The sequence below is a fragment of the Scomber japonicus genome, chromosome 22 (assembly GCF_027409825.1).
Source record: "Scomber japonicus isolate fScoJap1 chromosome 22, fScoJap1.pri, whole genome shotgun sequence".
Lineage (NCBI taxonomy): Eukaryota > Metazoa > Chordata > Actinopteri > Scombriformes > Scombridae > Scomber > Scomber japonicus.
In genome coordinates, this window is record NC_070599.1 from 17,031,931 (window position 1) to 17,048,317 (window position 16,387).

A 16,387-nucleotide genomic window follows, 5' to 3' on the forward strand; every position below is an offset into this window, starting at 1 on the left:
ATTTATTGGGTGTGTGCCAGCTGTTCAGTAAATATAGCCTACAGTATTGAATGTCCTACATTTTTCTAACGCTTCAGCCCCTGGATTCATTTAAAATTAAAATGCATGTAAAACGTACCTTTCAATGTGAATTGTTCAAGAATTATCTTCTTCATTTGGCCCACAGTCATCGTCTTCATCTGCTCTTCACTTTCGCACAAAGTGACGATATTCTCCTTTCCTGCCGGGTCGAAAACAGTCACCTGGAATCTCATTTTACCACTGAGTCTGATTGTAAATGTGCAGATGTTCTTGAGAAGTGTGTGTTCAGGTACAAGCAATCCTGATACTACAGAAACGAAAACCGGGCTGCGTTTAAAGGCGTTTTCGCAATGGTTTGCGTCACGCAGAGTCACGTGACTTTTTGAAAAAACGAGTGGATAAAACAGAAACCCTTTGTCGTCTGTCCTTACTCTGAAGGAGAAAATTAGTGAGCTACAGTCACTCATGGCCATACCGGTGAAAATCTTGGCTCGTTTTTTCGAGCAACTGGAGAACATGAAAGATCATCAGAAGTGGTTTGACCCTAAAGACTCCACACTTACATTTGTCGATCGGGAGGATGAAATGGATTGTAAGTACTCATCAGATGCCTATTTCTAAATTCTTGATTCGTGATCTTAATTAAGAAGTTCTCTGAGAAACAATCGGTCCATTAATTGTAAAACTTAACCTTTCTTGTGTGTGTCTCATAGTTTTGTGTAATGACTACACCTCTCTCAGAGCGCTGATGTCCTGTGGTCATTCTGTCACTCCGATGTCTCTCACTGACTGGTGTCGCTACCTGTTGGATGAGGTTAGTAAATGTTGATTATTGTTAAATATTGTACATTGTTATATTGATCACGAAATTAAATATAGGCCTACACACATATAGGATTTTATGCTACAGTTCCGCATTTTGATGCAGCATGCACAAATAGAATTTAAATGAACAGCGAAAATCTCCGTCTTATCAAATAATTGCTCTACAGTTGAGTCCTCAAAACGTTAATTTTTTTGTCTAACGTGTAAAAAGCGTGAAAGCATAACTCAACCTAGCTATATGTCGACACAATAAATATGTCTGTATCTTGAAATAAGAAAGACAGATGAGCTGAAATATTGTTATCACACTTGATGATTTTCTCATTCAAGAAAATAATTTGAATTACAAACAACAGGCTAATTGATTAAGAAAGAGATTTTTGTCGTAGAGAAAGTTTTCTGTACAGCAGTCAGTACTTTATTTTAGACACTTACAAACACATGAAGTTTTTGTTTTGACTGATTTTCTTTGTAATACTCAGGGTGAGACCAGATTTGTGTGTGGTCAAACTAACTGTAATGCTGAATGGCCGTATGAGGAGGTTCGTAAAATGGCTCTTCTGACTCCTGAAGAAATGAAGGAGTTTGAAGAGAAGATGTTTAAAAATTGTGAGGTTCTGTTTAAAATCAAATCAGTAAGTATTTTAATAAACCTGTTTTCATACCATATTTGCTGTAAAAGAAAAAAGAAAATGAAGTTTTAAATTAAAATATATTGCTGGTTTCTTTCTTTTTATAAAACATCATTTAACAGTGTCCTGGCTGCAAGTGTCGTGTGGTGAGAACTAGCCTCAGTGATCTCAGTGTCCGCTGCTCAGTGTGCACAGCTGAGAAAAAGAAGGACTACAGATTCTGCTGGCAGTGTTTGAGGGAATGGAAAGGTCCAATTCTACGATCAGACCGCTGTGATAATGATGGCTGCAATGCTCTACTTGAAACACTGAGAACGTGTCCAGACATCATCTTTAAGAATGTGAAGGGGGTCACTGATTGTCCCTCCATACGAGCCTGTCCCACCTGTGGCCTAAGCGTGAAGCATAACACACAAAACTGTAAAAACATTGTCTGTTCCCGATGTAAGGTGGGGTTCTGCTTTGTGTGTCTGAAGGTCACTAAAGAGTGTTCACTTAAAACACTTTCATATTTTGAACCTTGCTCCAGCGGTGTCGCCCCGAGACAAACCTCCATACCTGTGTGGCAGAAAAAATAATCTCAATAACACCACACTGTACTTTTGTTGTTTTGTGAAACACTGTGGCCATCATCATCATCATCATCATCATCATCATCATTGCTGTTTATTTGAAATTAAGGTGATGAAATGTAACATATACTGTAAATCTGACACATTTAGCAGCACAGACTTTTTAAATTACCTGTTATTTATCACATCTATTTCTACCGTTTATGTCAATGTTTGTTGTTTATTATTATTATTCTGTTTCACGGCTCCTTTGTCATTTAACTTTGCTCAATTTGCTGTTAAATAAAAAGTGAAAATATACTATTTGATTGAATAAATTATTTCTGTTTCATTTCAAAATAATAAGTTAAACAACAAAGTAATTTATTGAAGACTCAACAGTGAAGGTTTACATTAAAAGGTTTTCACAGCTCCAGATCACCACCATGATCCTCAGTGTGGATCCTGACCCTGTAGGAGCAGCATTTCCTGTAAGACACCATGACTGCAACCAGGAGACACACAGCAGCAGTGAAACAGAGCGCTGTGACTACAGTGACCTCTGTAGGAGGTCTGAAGGAAGACCAGGTCCCATCCTGGACTGAGGGTGAAGTCTGGAAGGGATCACTGACAAAAACAGTTACATGATAACAAATTGCGGTTTCTTTTGAAAACATGCAACTACAGGCATGTCATTAACCTTGTGATAGAAAATGTGTTGACATCATGTGAGGGAGTAACGTCAGCATACAGACAAAACCTGTCAGGGCAGAAAACTGAATCCTAATATCCTTTAATCTGCATCCCTGGACCCAGCCAGGGACCTTTGCTGCAGGTCATTCCCTCTCTCTCTCTCCCTGTTTCCTGTAAGCAGCTCAGATCTGCCAGTTACTATGTAAATAAAGGCAAAAAGCAGAGTCCATTGAGAAGGATGAATAATGCAAATATCTATGCTGGAAATTAACATATATGGGAAAAACTGACCCACATCCCCCTTAAAGATTTAAATTGATGTGCATGAAACAATTATAGCATAAATATTATAGAGCATGACTTTAAAGGGAAAGTCTTTAAACGAAACAGATGAACGAAACATTTTCAGTGGAAAAATACATTGTCTTACCTTGGTGACACATCTTGTCTCACCAAGGTAAGACAATGTATTTTTCCACTAAAAATACATAGCAAAACCTACAAAAGTTAGATGCACTTCCTCCTCCTTTACTCAGGTATTCAGTTATTTAACTGCATATTTGAACTTGTCTGTAGTCAATACTGGCAATAGTGTTTTTGGTAAGTCATTTACTGATAAGCCGGGTAACACTGCACAAACATCCACTTTAATTAATTAATACAATTGTTCCTAGTGAGGTAGTATCTGTCTCAAAAACGTCATGATGTGGCTTATAATGACTACAAGATAAAAATGTTTGTAACTTGTAAATTGGGATAAAGATTTACTTTAAACCACAAATGAATGTGATTCAACCTGTAACAGTGAATTATATGTAAGGAACCTTTGGCTGTCAGACGGTTATCCATTAATCACAGGTTTGGTGGTTAGATTGCAGACTCTTTCTGTTCATGTGTTATAATAAAAGTGCTGCACTGTATCAATAATGTTTATCTAAAGCTGATCAGAAAAAATGCATCTTTAAGGGTTTGCTGCTTGAAGTGTGAATCCCAGTGCTGTAACATATAACAAATATTTGCTGTATATTCCTGATTATTTTGTTGAACATGCAGAATTTAAAAAAGTTACAGTGCAGTAGAAACCGTGCATCTTTATATGGGGACATTACAGTTTGGGTTAGCTGGTTTCATTCTGCTTAACTTTGACCTGTTGACCTCCTTCATTAACACTTGTTGTGCCACCTAGTGGTATAAAAAGCACAACTATCTAACTTATTCTTAGGATGAGATTTTAAAATGTCAATACAATTCAACCAAAAGTTTTATGACATGCAGTCTAATCCAAGAGATGGCGCCATTTATCTACTAATCTATAACAACTTTTCAGATCTACTAAACAGCAAGGAGCATTTACAGTCACTGAAAAAAACATACTTATATTTTCCAATGAGAAGTGAAAGTCACGCCTAAGCAGAAAAAGTACCTGAAGTTACCTCTCCTTATAATATTTCATTCTAATCTTAGCCTATTACTTGGCTCCTTTTATATCTGTGAAATCTCATTTTATAACAAAATCTCTTCCTGTTGATGTTAAAGTTTAATGTGTATGAACTTTGTTTCTAGTGATTGGATCACATTATAAATTGTTATTTTCTTTGTGTAGCCTATTTTTACACACTGCTCTTTGTGTCTATAAACTCACAGACACTTTGAGTGATATTCACACCAGTAACAGGTGGCTGTTTGGAAGAAACTAAAACCATTATAGAAAAAGAGAAATAGACAATAGAGAAAAATGTAGTGGGCTGAGTAGCTTACTGAGAGCAGGCCATCATATAATGAAACTAATGTTCAGAGGAGGATGTGGTTTATTCTCACTGTGTGCAACTTACTGGCAGACAATTTATGATTACTAGAGAAGCTGTGGCCTAAAGAATATTTAAAAAGCTGTATTTTTAAGAACCCAGCTACAAGTCCAAATTTGGATTACAATGTAACAATGTTGGCAACGTTAGTTCCGCTTTATGACCATACTATATTTTGCCAGTATATTTATCAGTTTACCGATCTCTATATTCATTATCACCACACCACGTCTGACTTCTATCTTTGTGCAAACCTCAGTCTCTCCATCTCTCCATCTGCCTTCAGCCTCACTGTCACTGCTGTGGAAGCTGCTGGTCTGCTCACGCTGATCAGGCTACAGAAACGAGGAATCGTTTTGAGTTGGGAGCCAGCAAGCTAATCGATTACACACCAGTCAAAGAAAGACTTCCAGTTGAAGACTGGCTAACGTTAAATACTGTTGTATAATTAATTGGTCGAAATTAGTCGTTACCCTGTATGATTCATCACTTGACATGACGCTGGCTAATCGACTGACGCACTCGGCACCGGACCTGACTGCTGGAATTACTTTTGGTTGTTGCGACTACGATCTCGAGACACTAGATGGCGGTGTTCTGCCCATTCTCCATATTCAACCTTTAGGCTAAATATTGCACTTTTGGGAAGTTAAAGTTTCGATGAAATTCTTTATTGCAAACACTTCCAGAAACATATTGATAAGACAAGGACAATTTAGCACCAAAAGTATGTCAACTAGTAGCCTATAGGAAGGTATGATAGGGTATGATAGAAAATGTTCACATTACTGTCTATGGATACCAAGATATAATGTAACAGGAAATGCGCAGATGTAAATAATATAATTTATGATGGCCTAATTTAATTTAGAAGTTATAGTTTCAGGATCACTGAAACAACTGAAAAGAGACGATGTTATCATGAATCATTAACGTAGCAATGTCAGTCGACCAAAATATAGTTATGATTGAGTAACAGATGCCTCTAATAGTTTACCATGTTCTTTATTTGGACAGCGACAGGTACTGTGAGGACATTACCTACATGCAAACTTTCCAACTGTTTGACATTTTCAACCAAAAGTCAGAGCAGGTTTTTTCGAAATGAAGCACTTCCTCATGATACAGTCACAACAGTATGAGGTTAGACAGCGTGTCAAGGTCATGTGGTTACATGCTTGTTTAACACCTGCTTTCACGACACAAAAGCCTAGTTATGTTTCCGCATTTCTCTTCAAATTAAACGTTTCACTTTCATATTGAGCCGTCACAATAACTGCAAGAAGCATTGATAGTGACTAAAAAAACAATTATAAACCCAATGAGCATTGAAGGAGGCCATAATGATACTACTTCTACTACTACTACTAATAATAATAATAAAAAATAATATATAATAATAATAATAATAGTAATATATAATAATAATAATAGTAATATACAATAATAATAATAATAGTAATAATAATTCTATCTGGTAAAGTTGTTTCATAACCTTATTTTATCATACACATGCACCCTGTTGATGTTACTCTACCTAAGATATGAAAGAAGACATCTCTGTATATCTGGATGTTTTTATGTATGTGTGTCCTTCAGGTCTGTAAATCAATTAAGAACATCACACAACTGAAATCATGATTTACCACCAAAAATGTCAGCCATTATTATAGGTAGTGGTAGGCCAAAATATCTCGTGCTAGCTTCTGGTAGTTCAAACAAATGATAATATGATCTGACATGCCTGCAACAAAAGCAGGAACTTCAACTATTCAGAAGTAGCCTATGGTTAATAATAGCAATAATAATAATGCATGCTAAAAAAAGAGTAATACATGCAGATTATGGATGGAAAAGTGTCCACCTTACTGTCCAATGGATAGTTTCTTTTTCTGGAAGACAGTAGGAAAAGCACAAGTGTAAATGTCTAAAAAGTTGATGATTGATGATGACAAATTTCAGTCACTGTATTGAGCATGCTGGCTCACTTTAACCGATTGTAAAATATATTGTGCTTGGAAGAAGAGATCAAAATCAAACCAAATCATAACAAAAGACATCTCAAGGCACTTTTCACATAGAGCAGGTCTAGACTCTTTCATTTAATATACTGAAACAAATCATAAATATGTAAATATGTTTGACACGTAATTGCTTATCTTTAGTTAACTGTTGCATTTCTTTCTGCACTATTCAGATTTAGTTTACAGTGATTTTACCAAAACAGTGGGGTCAAAATGTCTGAGACCATCTAAGTGAATGGGAAAGCTGTCTCAGACTTTTGAACCCCACTGTATATCATCACAACTGATGTGACAATGATTGACTGATGTTTAATATACTATAACACCAAACATTCCCACAGTTCTCATTTCATATTGAATCATGTTATCTGTCCTCCTATCACAATAGAAGCAGGAATATTTCATTATTCGGTGCCTTACATTCAAACTAACAGCTGTTATGATGATGATGATGATGATGATGATGATGATGATGGCCAATGTTGCAATTTTCTCTCCAGTAAAACACACATAGGCACATTTAACATAGACCACAGTGTTGCATCAACAGAAACAGTCTGGTGTTATTGAGATTATCTCCTCTGCCACACAGGTACAGAGGTTTGTCTGGGGGCAACTCCATCAGAGCAAGGTTCATAATAGTCACTTGTAGCCAAACATTCTTCAGTGACCTTTAGACACACAAAGCAGAACTGCACACGACATCGGGGACAGACGATGTTTTTACATTGTTTGCTGCTGTGCTCCACCAGTTTACCACATGTGGGACAGGCTCGGATAGAAGGACATCCAGTGACCTCCTTCACATCCTCAAAGATGATCTCTGGACACTTTCTCAGTGTTTCAAGTGTATCATTGATGCAGCCATCATTATCACAGCGGTCTGAACGTGGAGTTGGACCTTTCCACTCCCTCAAACACTGCCAGCAGAATCTGTAGTCCTTCTTTTTCTCAGCTGTGCACACTGAGCAGAGGACACTCAGATCATTCAGATCAGCTCTCTCCACAGAAGAGTTGCAGCCAGGACACTGTTAAATTGGGTTATGAAAAGAAAGACAAGTTTTTGGGTTTTTTTATGTATAACTGCTTTTAAATAACAGCAAATATGGTATGAAAACTACGGAGCCCCTATAACGTGTGTGCAAAATACTAATTTGTGGCCATGAAATAAGTATTTGCACCTTAAGTGCACCTTCTCTAGAACCTGACTCTCAATATCCTGTTTAAATGTGTCTCGGTAATGATGGTTCCTTGCAATGCCAGGCTTTTCAGAATGTCTTTGTAGCTCATTCCCAACCTAAATCATGTAGCTTTAGCCCCTCGAATGCCTCTACCTTAGACCTTAGAGAAGGTGCCCTTGATTTGCTTACCCAGCTGTCCAGGAATGATATTAATATTATTAATTAGTATTTTGTGAGAACGTTATAGCTATATTGTGGCCACAATCTTTTTTTTTTTTTTTTTTACCATGTCACCAGAGGGGCTCCGTAGAAAAAATATTTTAAAATTGCATAATTTAAATACTTACTGGTTTGAAATCCTTAGAGTTGTTGAGCATTTTCTCTTCAAACTCCTTCATTTCTTCAGGGGTCAGAAGAGCCATTTTACGAACCTCCTCATACGACCATACAGCACCACAGTCAGTTTGACCACACACAAATGTGGTCTCACCCTTTGGTATTAAAAAGTAAATCAGTCAAAACAAAACCTTCACATGTAAAACAATAAGAACTTTAATGTATAGAGATACAGCCTGATTTACTTGAATGTTGTGCAGAAAACTGATTATCTCATCTCTTTCTTATCAATTAATTTGTGTTTGTAATTTTAAACATTTTCTTAAACAAGTGAGAAAATCATCCAGTGTGATGAGAAGATTTCAGCTGGTTTATTATACAAATCAACTTCTGTCATCAGTCAGCTGTAATGTCATTGTCTTCTTTCTTTTTTCTTTCAAATACAGAAACCAATTTCTCCTAAAACATTTTAAACACTGGAGCCAGGCTGAAATATTCGTACTCCACTAAACACTTCTTCAATTGTTTGACAAGAAAATAAATGTTTTGTGGACTAAATTATAGAGAAATGACTTGATAAGATGGAGATATTAGCTGTCTGTTTGTGCCTATTTCAATAATAATCAACATTTACCAACCTCATCCAACAGGTAGCGACACCAGTCAGTGAGAGACATCGGAGTGACAGAATGATCACAGGACATCAGAGCTCTGAGAGACTTGTAGTCATTACACAAAACTATGAGACACACAAGAAAAGATGTTAAGTGTTATAATCTGTGGACCGATTGTCTCTCAGGACATTGTCAGTAGCTCGTAACAGTAAATTATAGACTTGATTAAGATCACTGCTCAGGAAATGTATAATCAATCATCTGATGAGTACTTACAGTCCATTTCATCTTCCTCATCAACAAATATAAGTGTGGAGTCTTCAGGGTCATAACACTTTTCGTTCATCATCTCTTCAGGTGTGAAATCGTTCATTACATCTGTAGTATCCATTCTCAATGTGTATTCGCTTTTTACTGGTTCAACTTCAAGGACATCCTTGGAGTTGATGAGCATTTTCTCTTCAAACTCCTTCAATTCTTCAGGGGTCAGAAGAGCCATTTTACAAACCTCATCAAAGGACCACACAGCACCACAGTCAGGTTGGCCACAAACAAATGTGGTCTCACCCTTTAGTATTAAAAAGAAAATCAGTCAAAACAAAACCTTCACATGTAAAAAAAAATATGAACTTTAATGTATAGAGATACAGCCTGATTCACTTGAATGTTGTGCAGAAAACTGATTGCAAAGATCTCTTTCTTATCAATTAATTTGGGTTTGTAATTTTAAACATTTTCTTAAACAAGTGAGAAAATCATCCAGTGTGATGAGAAGATTTCAGCTGGTTTATTACACAAATCAACTTCTGTCATCAGTCAGCTGTAATACAAGTCATTTCATTGTCTTCTTTTCTTCCTTCTTTCAAATACAGAAACCAATTTCTCCTAAAACATCTTAAACACCGGAGCCAGGTTGAAATATTCGTACTCCTCTAACACTTAAATTAATGTTTTGCGGACTAACTTATAGAGAAATAACTTGATAAGACGGAGATATTTGCTGTTTGTGTTGTAGTTCTGCATGAAACTACACTTGTTTATTAACATTTGAGAAATGTATGAACAAATGGTGCTACTGCCATTCATTAATATTACTTAAGTTAATTAATGTGTAACAGATAACTTATTTCAAACTTATTTCAAATTCGCAATGAAGGTAATCGTCTACAATAATAATCAACATTTACCAACCTGATCCAACAGGTAGCGACACCAGTCAGTGAGAGACATCGGAGTGACAGAATGATCACAGGACATCAGAGCTCTGAGAGACTTGTAGTCATTACACAAAACTATGAGACACAAGAAAAGATGTTAAGTGTTATAATTGTGGACCAATTGACAGTAAATTCAACTCCATAAAGATCACTGTTCAGGAAAAGTATAATCAATCGATGAGTACTTACAATCCATTTCATCCTCCCGATCAACAAATCTAAGTGTGGAGTCTTCAGGGTCAAAACACTTTTCGTTCATCATCTCTTCAGGTGTGAAATCTCTCTTTACAAATTTAGTAAGCGTTATCGGTGGATGTTTCCTTTTTGTATGTTTTGAGCCCATCTTGAGTTAGACCTGCCGATTTCCTCCTTCATAGTAAGGACGGATGACAAAAATGGTGTTCGGTTTAATCCACTCGACTTTGAGGTCACGTGACTCTGAGTGGCTCGATAACACTGCTGAAATGCAGCGCTGTGTTTTAGTTTCTGTTTGCATGTATCAGGATCGTTTGTTACAGACTAGCATTTTAATCTGAACAATTTAATCCACACTGCACAGACTCAGTGGGAACATGAGAATACAACTAAATATATTTGGAGCCAGAGGAGAGGAGATATTATCAATCTGTGCGACAATGAAGAACAGATGACAAAGATCACTGTACTGTAGTCTACCTCAAAGAGATAATTGCCCATAAAGACCCGAATCCCGGAGCTGACACATTATATACCCTGAACCTTAAAACTGAAATGCAAGGCTGTGTAGGCTACATCATATCCCTCCAAACAGCGCTGTCTCTCTCTCTCTCCCTTTCACTCACTCTCACTCACTCACTCTCTCTCTATCTCTCTCTCTCTCTCTCTCTCTCTCTCTCTCTCTCTCTCTCTCTCTCTCTCTCTCTCACACACACACACACACACACACACACACACACGCACACACACACACACACACACATAATTGGAGTGCCTTAGAACAGACATCAGGATTTTGGTTGACTAGGGCAATTTTTTTTTTTACACGTGCAGAATTAAATTGTACTGCATTGTATGAGGACTGCAAACCTTAATAGTAGTAGTAGTTTATTAGTTTATTTAGTAGTTGCATAGAAATAAATAAATGAATAAATAAACAAATAAATAAATAATAAAATAAAGTGTAACTTGGAGCCACAGTTTTAGTGCATAGGCTATATGATCATGTAGATTAAAGTTTATCCATGTTTAACTTAGATGTGTTTAGTGGAAATGTAGCTGCTTGAACCTTTGACTTTTAGGCCTACATCTTAAAAAGGGAGTAGTCTCATCTGTAGCCTTACTGCTGCTTTAACAGAGTGTTTCGGATCAGTCTACATGGCTGTAGTCTGAGTGTAACATGAACAAGTGTGGTGTAAATATTATATTCATAATCATAATGATAATTGCATTTAATGATAACTGTACTAAAGCTCAAGATGAATGGTTAAGAATGAAATATGTTTATTCTACACTGGCTGGTTTAAAGCGTAGCTACTGATTGAGTTTGCTGTATTATAACACACAGATGTAAAATGTTTTAATTAATTATTAAATATTATTATTAATTGAGGCTCCATACCATTTAGGTTTAAGAGAGCCAGGTTCGTTTCTGTATTTTCTGTTTGTATGATGGTGGTGGCCTATGACTTTTGCACAGTACTGTATATCACTTTTACATTCTTTTTTGAAAATGCAATAAGAGAAAATACAAAATATATAATTGTGGAATGTTGTTTTCTTTTGTTTTTTGTTTTAATCTAATGCAGAGGGGTTTGAAAATAATAGTGTCAGCAGAAAATGTGTGTGTAAAAAAAGAAAAGTAGTCAGTATTAGCCAGGATGGTCGTGGTGGAGAGATAATCAGTGTCAGAGAGAGTTTAGCAGGTGGGGATGATATCTTGTGTGCCAAAATATAAAGCTTGGATAGGTATGAAAGGGAAATAATAGTGTCAAGGTTCGGTTGGAAGGTGGAGACGATTTTATTGAAGGAGATCAAGGTACTTTCCATCAAACATCAACAAGTATGTAGGTATAAAAAAGGGCCTAATATTGAATGTTAGATCATTGCTCATGGACTTTGTGTGTTAGTCTCACGTTTTGCTGCCGGCAATAAAACTTTACTGCACTCAACTTGACTTTTTTTTCAATTAGGAGGTCAGATGCACGGATGTATAAAGAGGATTGGATACAGGGTCAGATATGAGATCCCACTCATTGCTATGAAAGTTATCCAACAGCACAGCCAAAAAAGCCACTTCCTGCTGTAAAGAAATGATCCTGGGAAATCCCGGAGTTTATCAGAGCTGGATCAGCTGTCAGTCAGCTTTATCAGTTGTAGTGACGTATCTGCACACATGCACACTGTGCAGCCTCACAGTTATCACTGCCAGAGCAGCAGTGTTTCTCTCTGCAGCCTTTTACCTGTTTAATAAACACCTGCAGGGAAGGAATGTTTCAAAGTTTAGAATAATTGTCTACAATTACTTTAATTCACGATGGTTTCGGTAATCCCATATAATTTAGGGCCTAAGTAGTCTTAATGACTTGTGTAATCTTTATGACTTTCAGATAGGACAGAAAGAGAAACGAACAGATGATGATCAATGATTGTCAGTTGACAGCACAGCATTTTCAATATAGGCTACCGTCAAAAATACAGATTCCAAATAATAATGGCATTTACGATGAGCATTTGAAGGCAGCATGTAATCCCCCTCCTCCAACAATAAAGTGGGTTGCAATAACCGAGTGATGCTGTCTGCATATCCGCCTGTTGACTCCACATGAAGTGAAGATGGCAGAAGAGGTGGCTCAACGTGTCTAATGTGTCAAAGTGTCACTTTAACTACAAAGATATCTTTATTTATTCATTTTTGTTTGTAATTCCAAGCATTTCCCTATATGTGAGAAAATGATCCAGTGTTTTAAGAAGATTCCAGTTGTTTTTCTTATCAAGGTCTGTCATCAATCGATTTTATTCTTTTTTCCCCCTTCCTTTCCTTGTTTTATTTCTAGCGAAGGGGTTTTCTAAGGCTTGGAATTTCCCATGAAACAAAACGTGTCTATGGCGTTATGATGTTCCCATAAACACTAAACAGCTGAGCCAAAACAGCCTGATATGTAACTTCTGACTGAAATATTCTTGAAATATTCTTCATTCACTTGCACTTTTTCATATGTTTAACGAGAAAATTAAGGTTTTGAGAACTCACTTACAGAGAGAAATGATATAGTGATATAGTCTATAGTTCAACTTGTGCATGTTACATTAATACAGAGCTCTGTGTATATTCAACTATGAGACACAAACAAGAAAAGATGTTAAGTGTTACAATTTGTGGACCAATTGTCAATAACTCCTATCAATAAATAATAGAGTGTCGATTAATATCACTGCTTGGGAAATTTAGTGTAGAGTGTAACGTAGGGTCATCATAACACTTTAAATCCACCTTCTGTTCAGATGTGAAACTGCTCTTTTCATCTATAACATCAGTTGTCAGTGTAGACTAAAATGTATATCTAGTTTTGAGCCAATCTCAAGTCAAATTAGGGACAAATGGCAACCAAGCTTTTCAGTTTAATCCACTCCTGTTTATGAGAAGTCATGTGATTGTGTGTGGCCTGAGTATATAGGCACTGAAGAAAAGCAGCTGTTTTAGTTTCTGTTTGCATGAATGAGGTTCACTCATTACAGATCACACACATCTGAAGAACGTCGTCACATTTACAGTCTTAACTTTGCCTCAAATCCACACTTTCCAGCTTCGGTGGGAAAATGTGTATCCATGTGACTGTAATTGATCCCAAAGGTTTGGGAAAGCGCATCAACCTGTGCGACAATGAAGAGCAGATGAAGCAGATCACTGCAACGCAGCTGAAGGAGAAAATTATTGGAGAACTACTGATGAGAGGTATGTTCAAAGGCTCTTTAATTAGAAAAACTATGAACTAGAAAAGGTATGTCGAATTCTGGGATTGTTTTTATAAATTAGAAAAAAACGGTAATACAAACTGTCTTTTACGGGGTAACTTCCTCTCACTTGTCACACAGTGTCATTTCCTCCCATAAATCCGTACATATTTAATACTTAATACTTAAATGAAGGTATAGCGGAAGAAAACAAGACAAGAATCATATGATAGAAACATATGTACTATTTGTACAATTAAATTAAACATTTTTGTCCTTTACTCATGGCAGTTATAACAGTCATTTTTATGCATGTGTGTTTGGCTGTCAAGTTACACTTACAGTCCGTGGATCTGTAATGTTTGTCTTCTACTTCGTTGTATGAATTTGAATAAAAACAACTGGACCTACACTTTTGAAGATGCTAGCAGGCATGATGGTCTAGTACTGCAGCAGCTCATAACTTACCTCCCTCATGTGAACAGCTATGGAAGGCCTGTATTGTGATTAGAGGATGAAAACATGTCATGTAATGGCCTAATATACATATATCTTTAATTACATAATAGTAAGGTATGCAGGTAGTTATGAATTTATTTTATTGTTTAATTACACAGAACGACACAGTCTCACATCAAAATGTGTAATCGGCCAACAGAGCAAAATGTATCCTGCGTATGATTGTAACATCATCCAGGTTATACTGATCATCTGTAGAGGAATGTCTTTATAGGCCACTTCTCTATCAGTTCTGTATTAGGAGCAGATATGGTCAGTAAGTGACTTCTGATCATCTCTAAGGACTGTGGGGGATTTAGATATGGGCAGCTGCCCTGGGTGATGGTGGTGAGGGGGGGCTGAAAGGGGTTCGCCCAGGGCACCATACAAGCTACAACCACCACTGTTTAAGGATCCAAGATTTATTTTAATGTCCCTTTTTCTTTTTGCTCAGATGAAAACATCCGGATGATGTTTAAAGGGGAGAAGCTGGATGGAGAGTATCCGCTGTCATCTTATGGGATCCAAAACATGTCTACCATTCGGACACTGCCGATAGTGACTGGGGGATAAAAATATGAAATGTAATGTAAACATTTTTTTTCTTCTTGTCTTTCTTTACACTATGTATATGTGTACAGACACACACACACACACACACACACACACACACACACACACACACACACACACACACACACATATATACATATATATATATATATATATATACATATATATATATAAATATATGTCTTGCACCCCCACCCCATTTTTCTCCTCCCTTTCCTTACTCTCTTATTCTCCTTCATAGGGTCCTGAGGGGGTTCTCGTTGTCCCGGTGCTACAGCGGACTTCCTACGAGCCTCCCCAAAACACAGTCCACAGCAGACGAACTAGCAATCGTTCCTCTTAAGAAATTGTTTAAGTTAATCATGTGTGAATCAATTTTCTGTTCATTTTTGTATGTAGGTGGGTTTGTTGTGTACTTGAGCTGTTGTTTGTTTTGCTCTGTGATTTGTAAATATTTTGCATGTAGACTTTTGACTCTGCACCAATGTTAGTGCAAGTGCACTTTTGACCTAGCGCACTTGCACCCACACACGTTAACCACAGCACCATCTCTTATCCGGTTCTTTTATTTTTGTCTTATTCAAATATTTGCGCATGACATTTCAGAGACCTCCTACCTAATTTGCAAGGCGCACTTTGTTTTATATTTTTATTGTCTCACTAACCTCCTCTGCCAGGTTAGGTCACTTTCACTTAGATATAAATACAAATATCCAACTTTCCCCTTTGTCAGTTTTGAACACTGCTCTGACTCACCCTTGCAAGAGTGTAATTCTGTTTTGTTTATAAATTTATTAAAGAATCTTCAATACTTTTGCTTGCTCTGTTTTTTCTCACGGAGGTTAATTATTTCCATCACACCAAGCACTTGACTTCCTGTCACTTCTGTCCTCATTCGACCTCAAACAGGTCTCCACCCCTCCCACACACAAACGGCACAATACTCTCAATTTGACATGATTCACAGTCTTCTTACCACTACATCCTCATGTTCCCCTGCAGTTGGCCTCCTTCTGCCAAATCATCCGAATCAACTCAACTTTCCAAGGGTTTGGCTACCAGGCCTAGTCAGTGGGGCTACAGACACACTCTGTTCCTCACTATCTTCCTCTCTGAACAATCTCTGCCCTCTAACATCCACACAGTCTCTGAATCTAAAAACAACCTGTATGATCCAAGTCAGTCTGGCTTTAAGTGGGGTCACTCTACAAAGACTGCTCTCCTGTCGGAATAACTGTGTTCAGCTAGAGCTGCTAGCTGGTTAGCTCTCAGCTCTATTGCAGCTAGATGTGTAGCTGTCTTTGACATGGTTAGCCACCAGATCCACCTATCCACATTCCTTTAGCTTGATATCTCAGACTCTATGTCTAGAGTCTAGAGTTTTACACCTGGAAAAAATCTTCATGTACCTATGTAGCTTCTTTTCACTGCATTATGTTGTGTGTCAACATGTATATGTGTATGTGTGAGTCAGTCAATTGCAAAGC

At 37.2% G+C, this 16,387-nt stretch overlaps 2 protein-coding genes and 1 long non-coding RNA gene across 4 annotated transcripts; 2 read left to right on the plus strand and 1 right to left on the minus strand.

The window, feature by feature from the left end:
- Positions 1 to 1,361: 1,361 nt before the first annotated feature.
- LOC128383486 (probable E3 ubiquitin-protein ligase RNF144A-A) lies at positions 1,362 to 2,056 on the plus strand (the record flags this gene model as incomplete). The annotated part of the gene is made up of 2 exons (XM_053343100.1): positions 1,362 to 1,481; positions 1,601 to 2,056. Coding segments are annotated over 2 exons (576 nt in total), but the record flags the coding sequence as incomplete, so codon positions are not given.
- Positions 2,057 to 6,966: 4,910 nt separating this feature from the next.
- On the minus strand, positions 6,967 to 10,248 carry LOC128384023 (E3 ubiquitin-protein ligase RNF144A-like). 2 transcript variants are annotated; one of them, XM_053343605.1, is made up of 4 exons: positions 10,089 to 10,248; positions 9,874 to 9,974; positions 8,080 to 8,223; positions 6,967 to 7,579 (listed from the first exon to the last, which is right to left on the minus strand). In XM_053343605.1, the coding sequence occupies exons 1-4, from the start codon at positions 10,240 to 10,242 to the stop codon at positions 7,124 to 7,126; spliced, it is 855 nt and encodes a 284-aa protein (XP_053199580.1). In that variant the 5' UTR covers positions 10,243 to 10,248; the 3' UTR covers positions 6,967 to 7,123. The 2 variants fall into 2 exon arrangements, with proteins under 2 accessions (XP_053199580.1, XP_053199579.1); XM_053343604.1 differs by lacking the exons at positions 9,874 to 9,974; positions 10,089 to 10,248 and adding exons at positions 8,707 to 8,807; positions 8,959 to 9,001.
- A 3,355-nt stretch (positions 10,249 to 13,603) lies between these two features.
- On the plus strand, positions 13,604 to 15,650 carry LOC128384028 (uncharacterized). Its single transcript, XR_008324022.1, has 3 exons — positions 13,604 to 13,830; positions 14,782 to 14,911; positions 15,142 to 15,650. It is a non-coding gene; the product is annotated as an uncharacterized LOC128384028 (long non-coding RNA).
- The last annotated feature ends 737 nt before the right edge of the window (positions 15,651 to 16,387 follow it).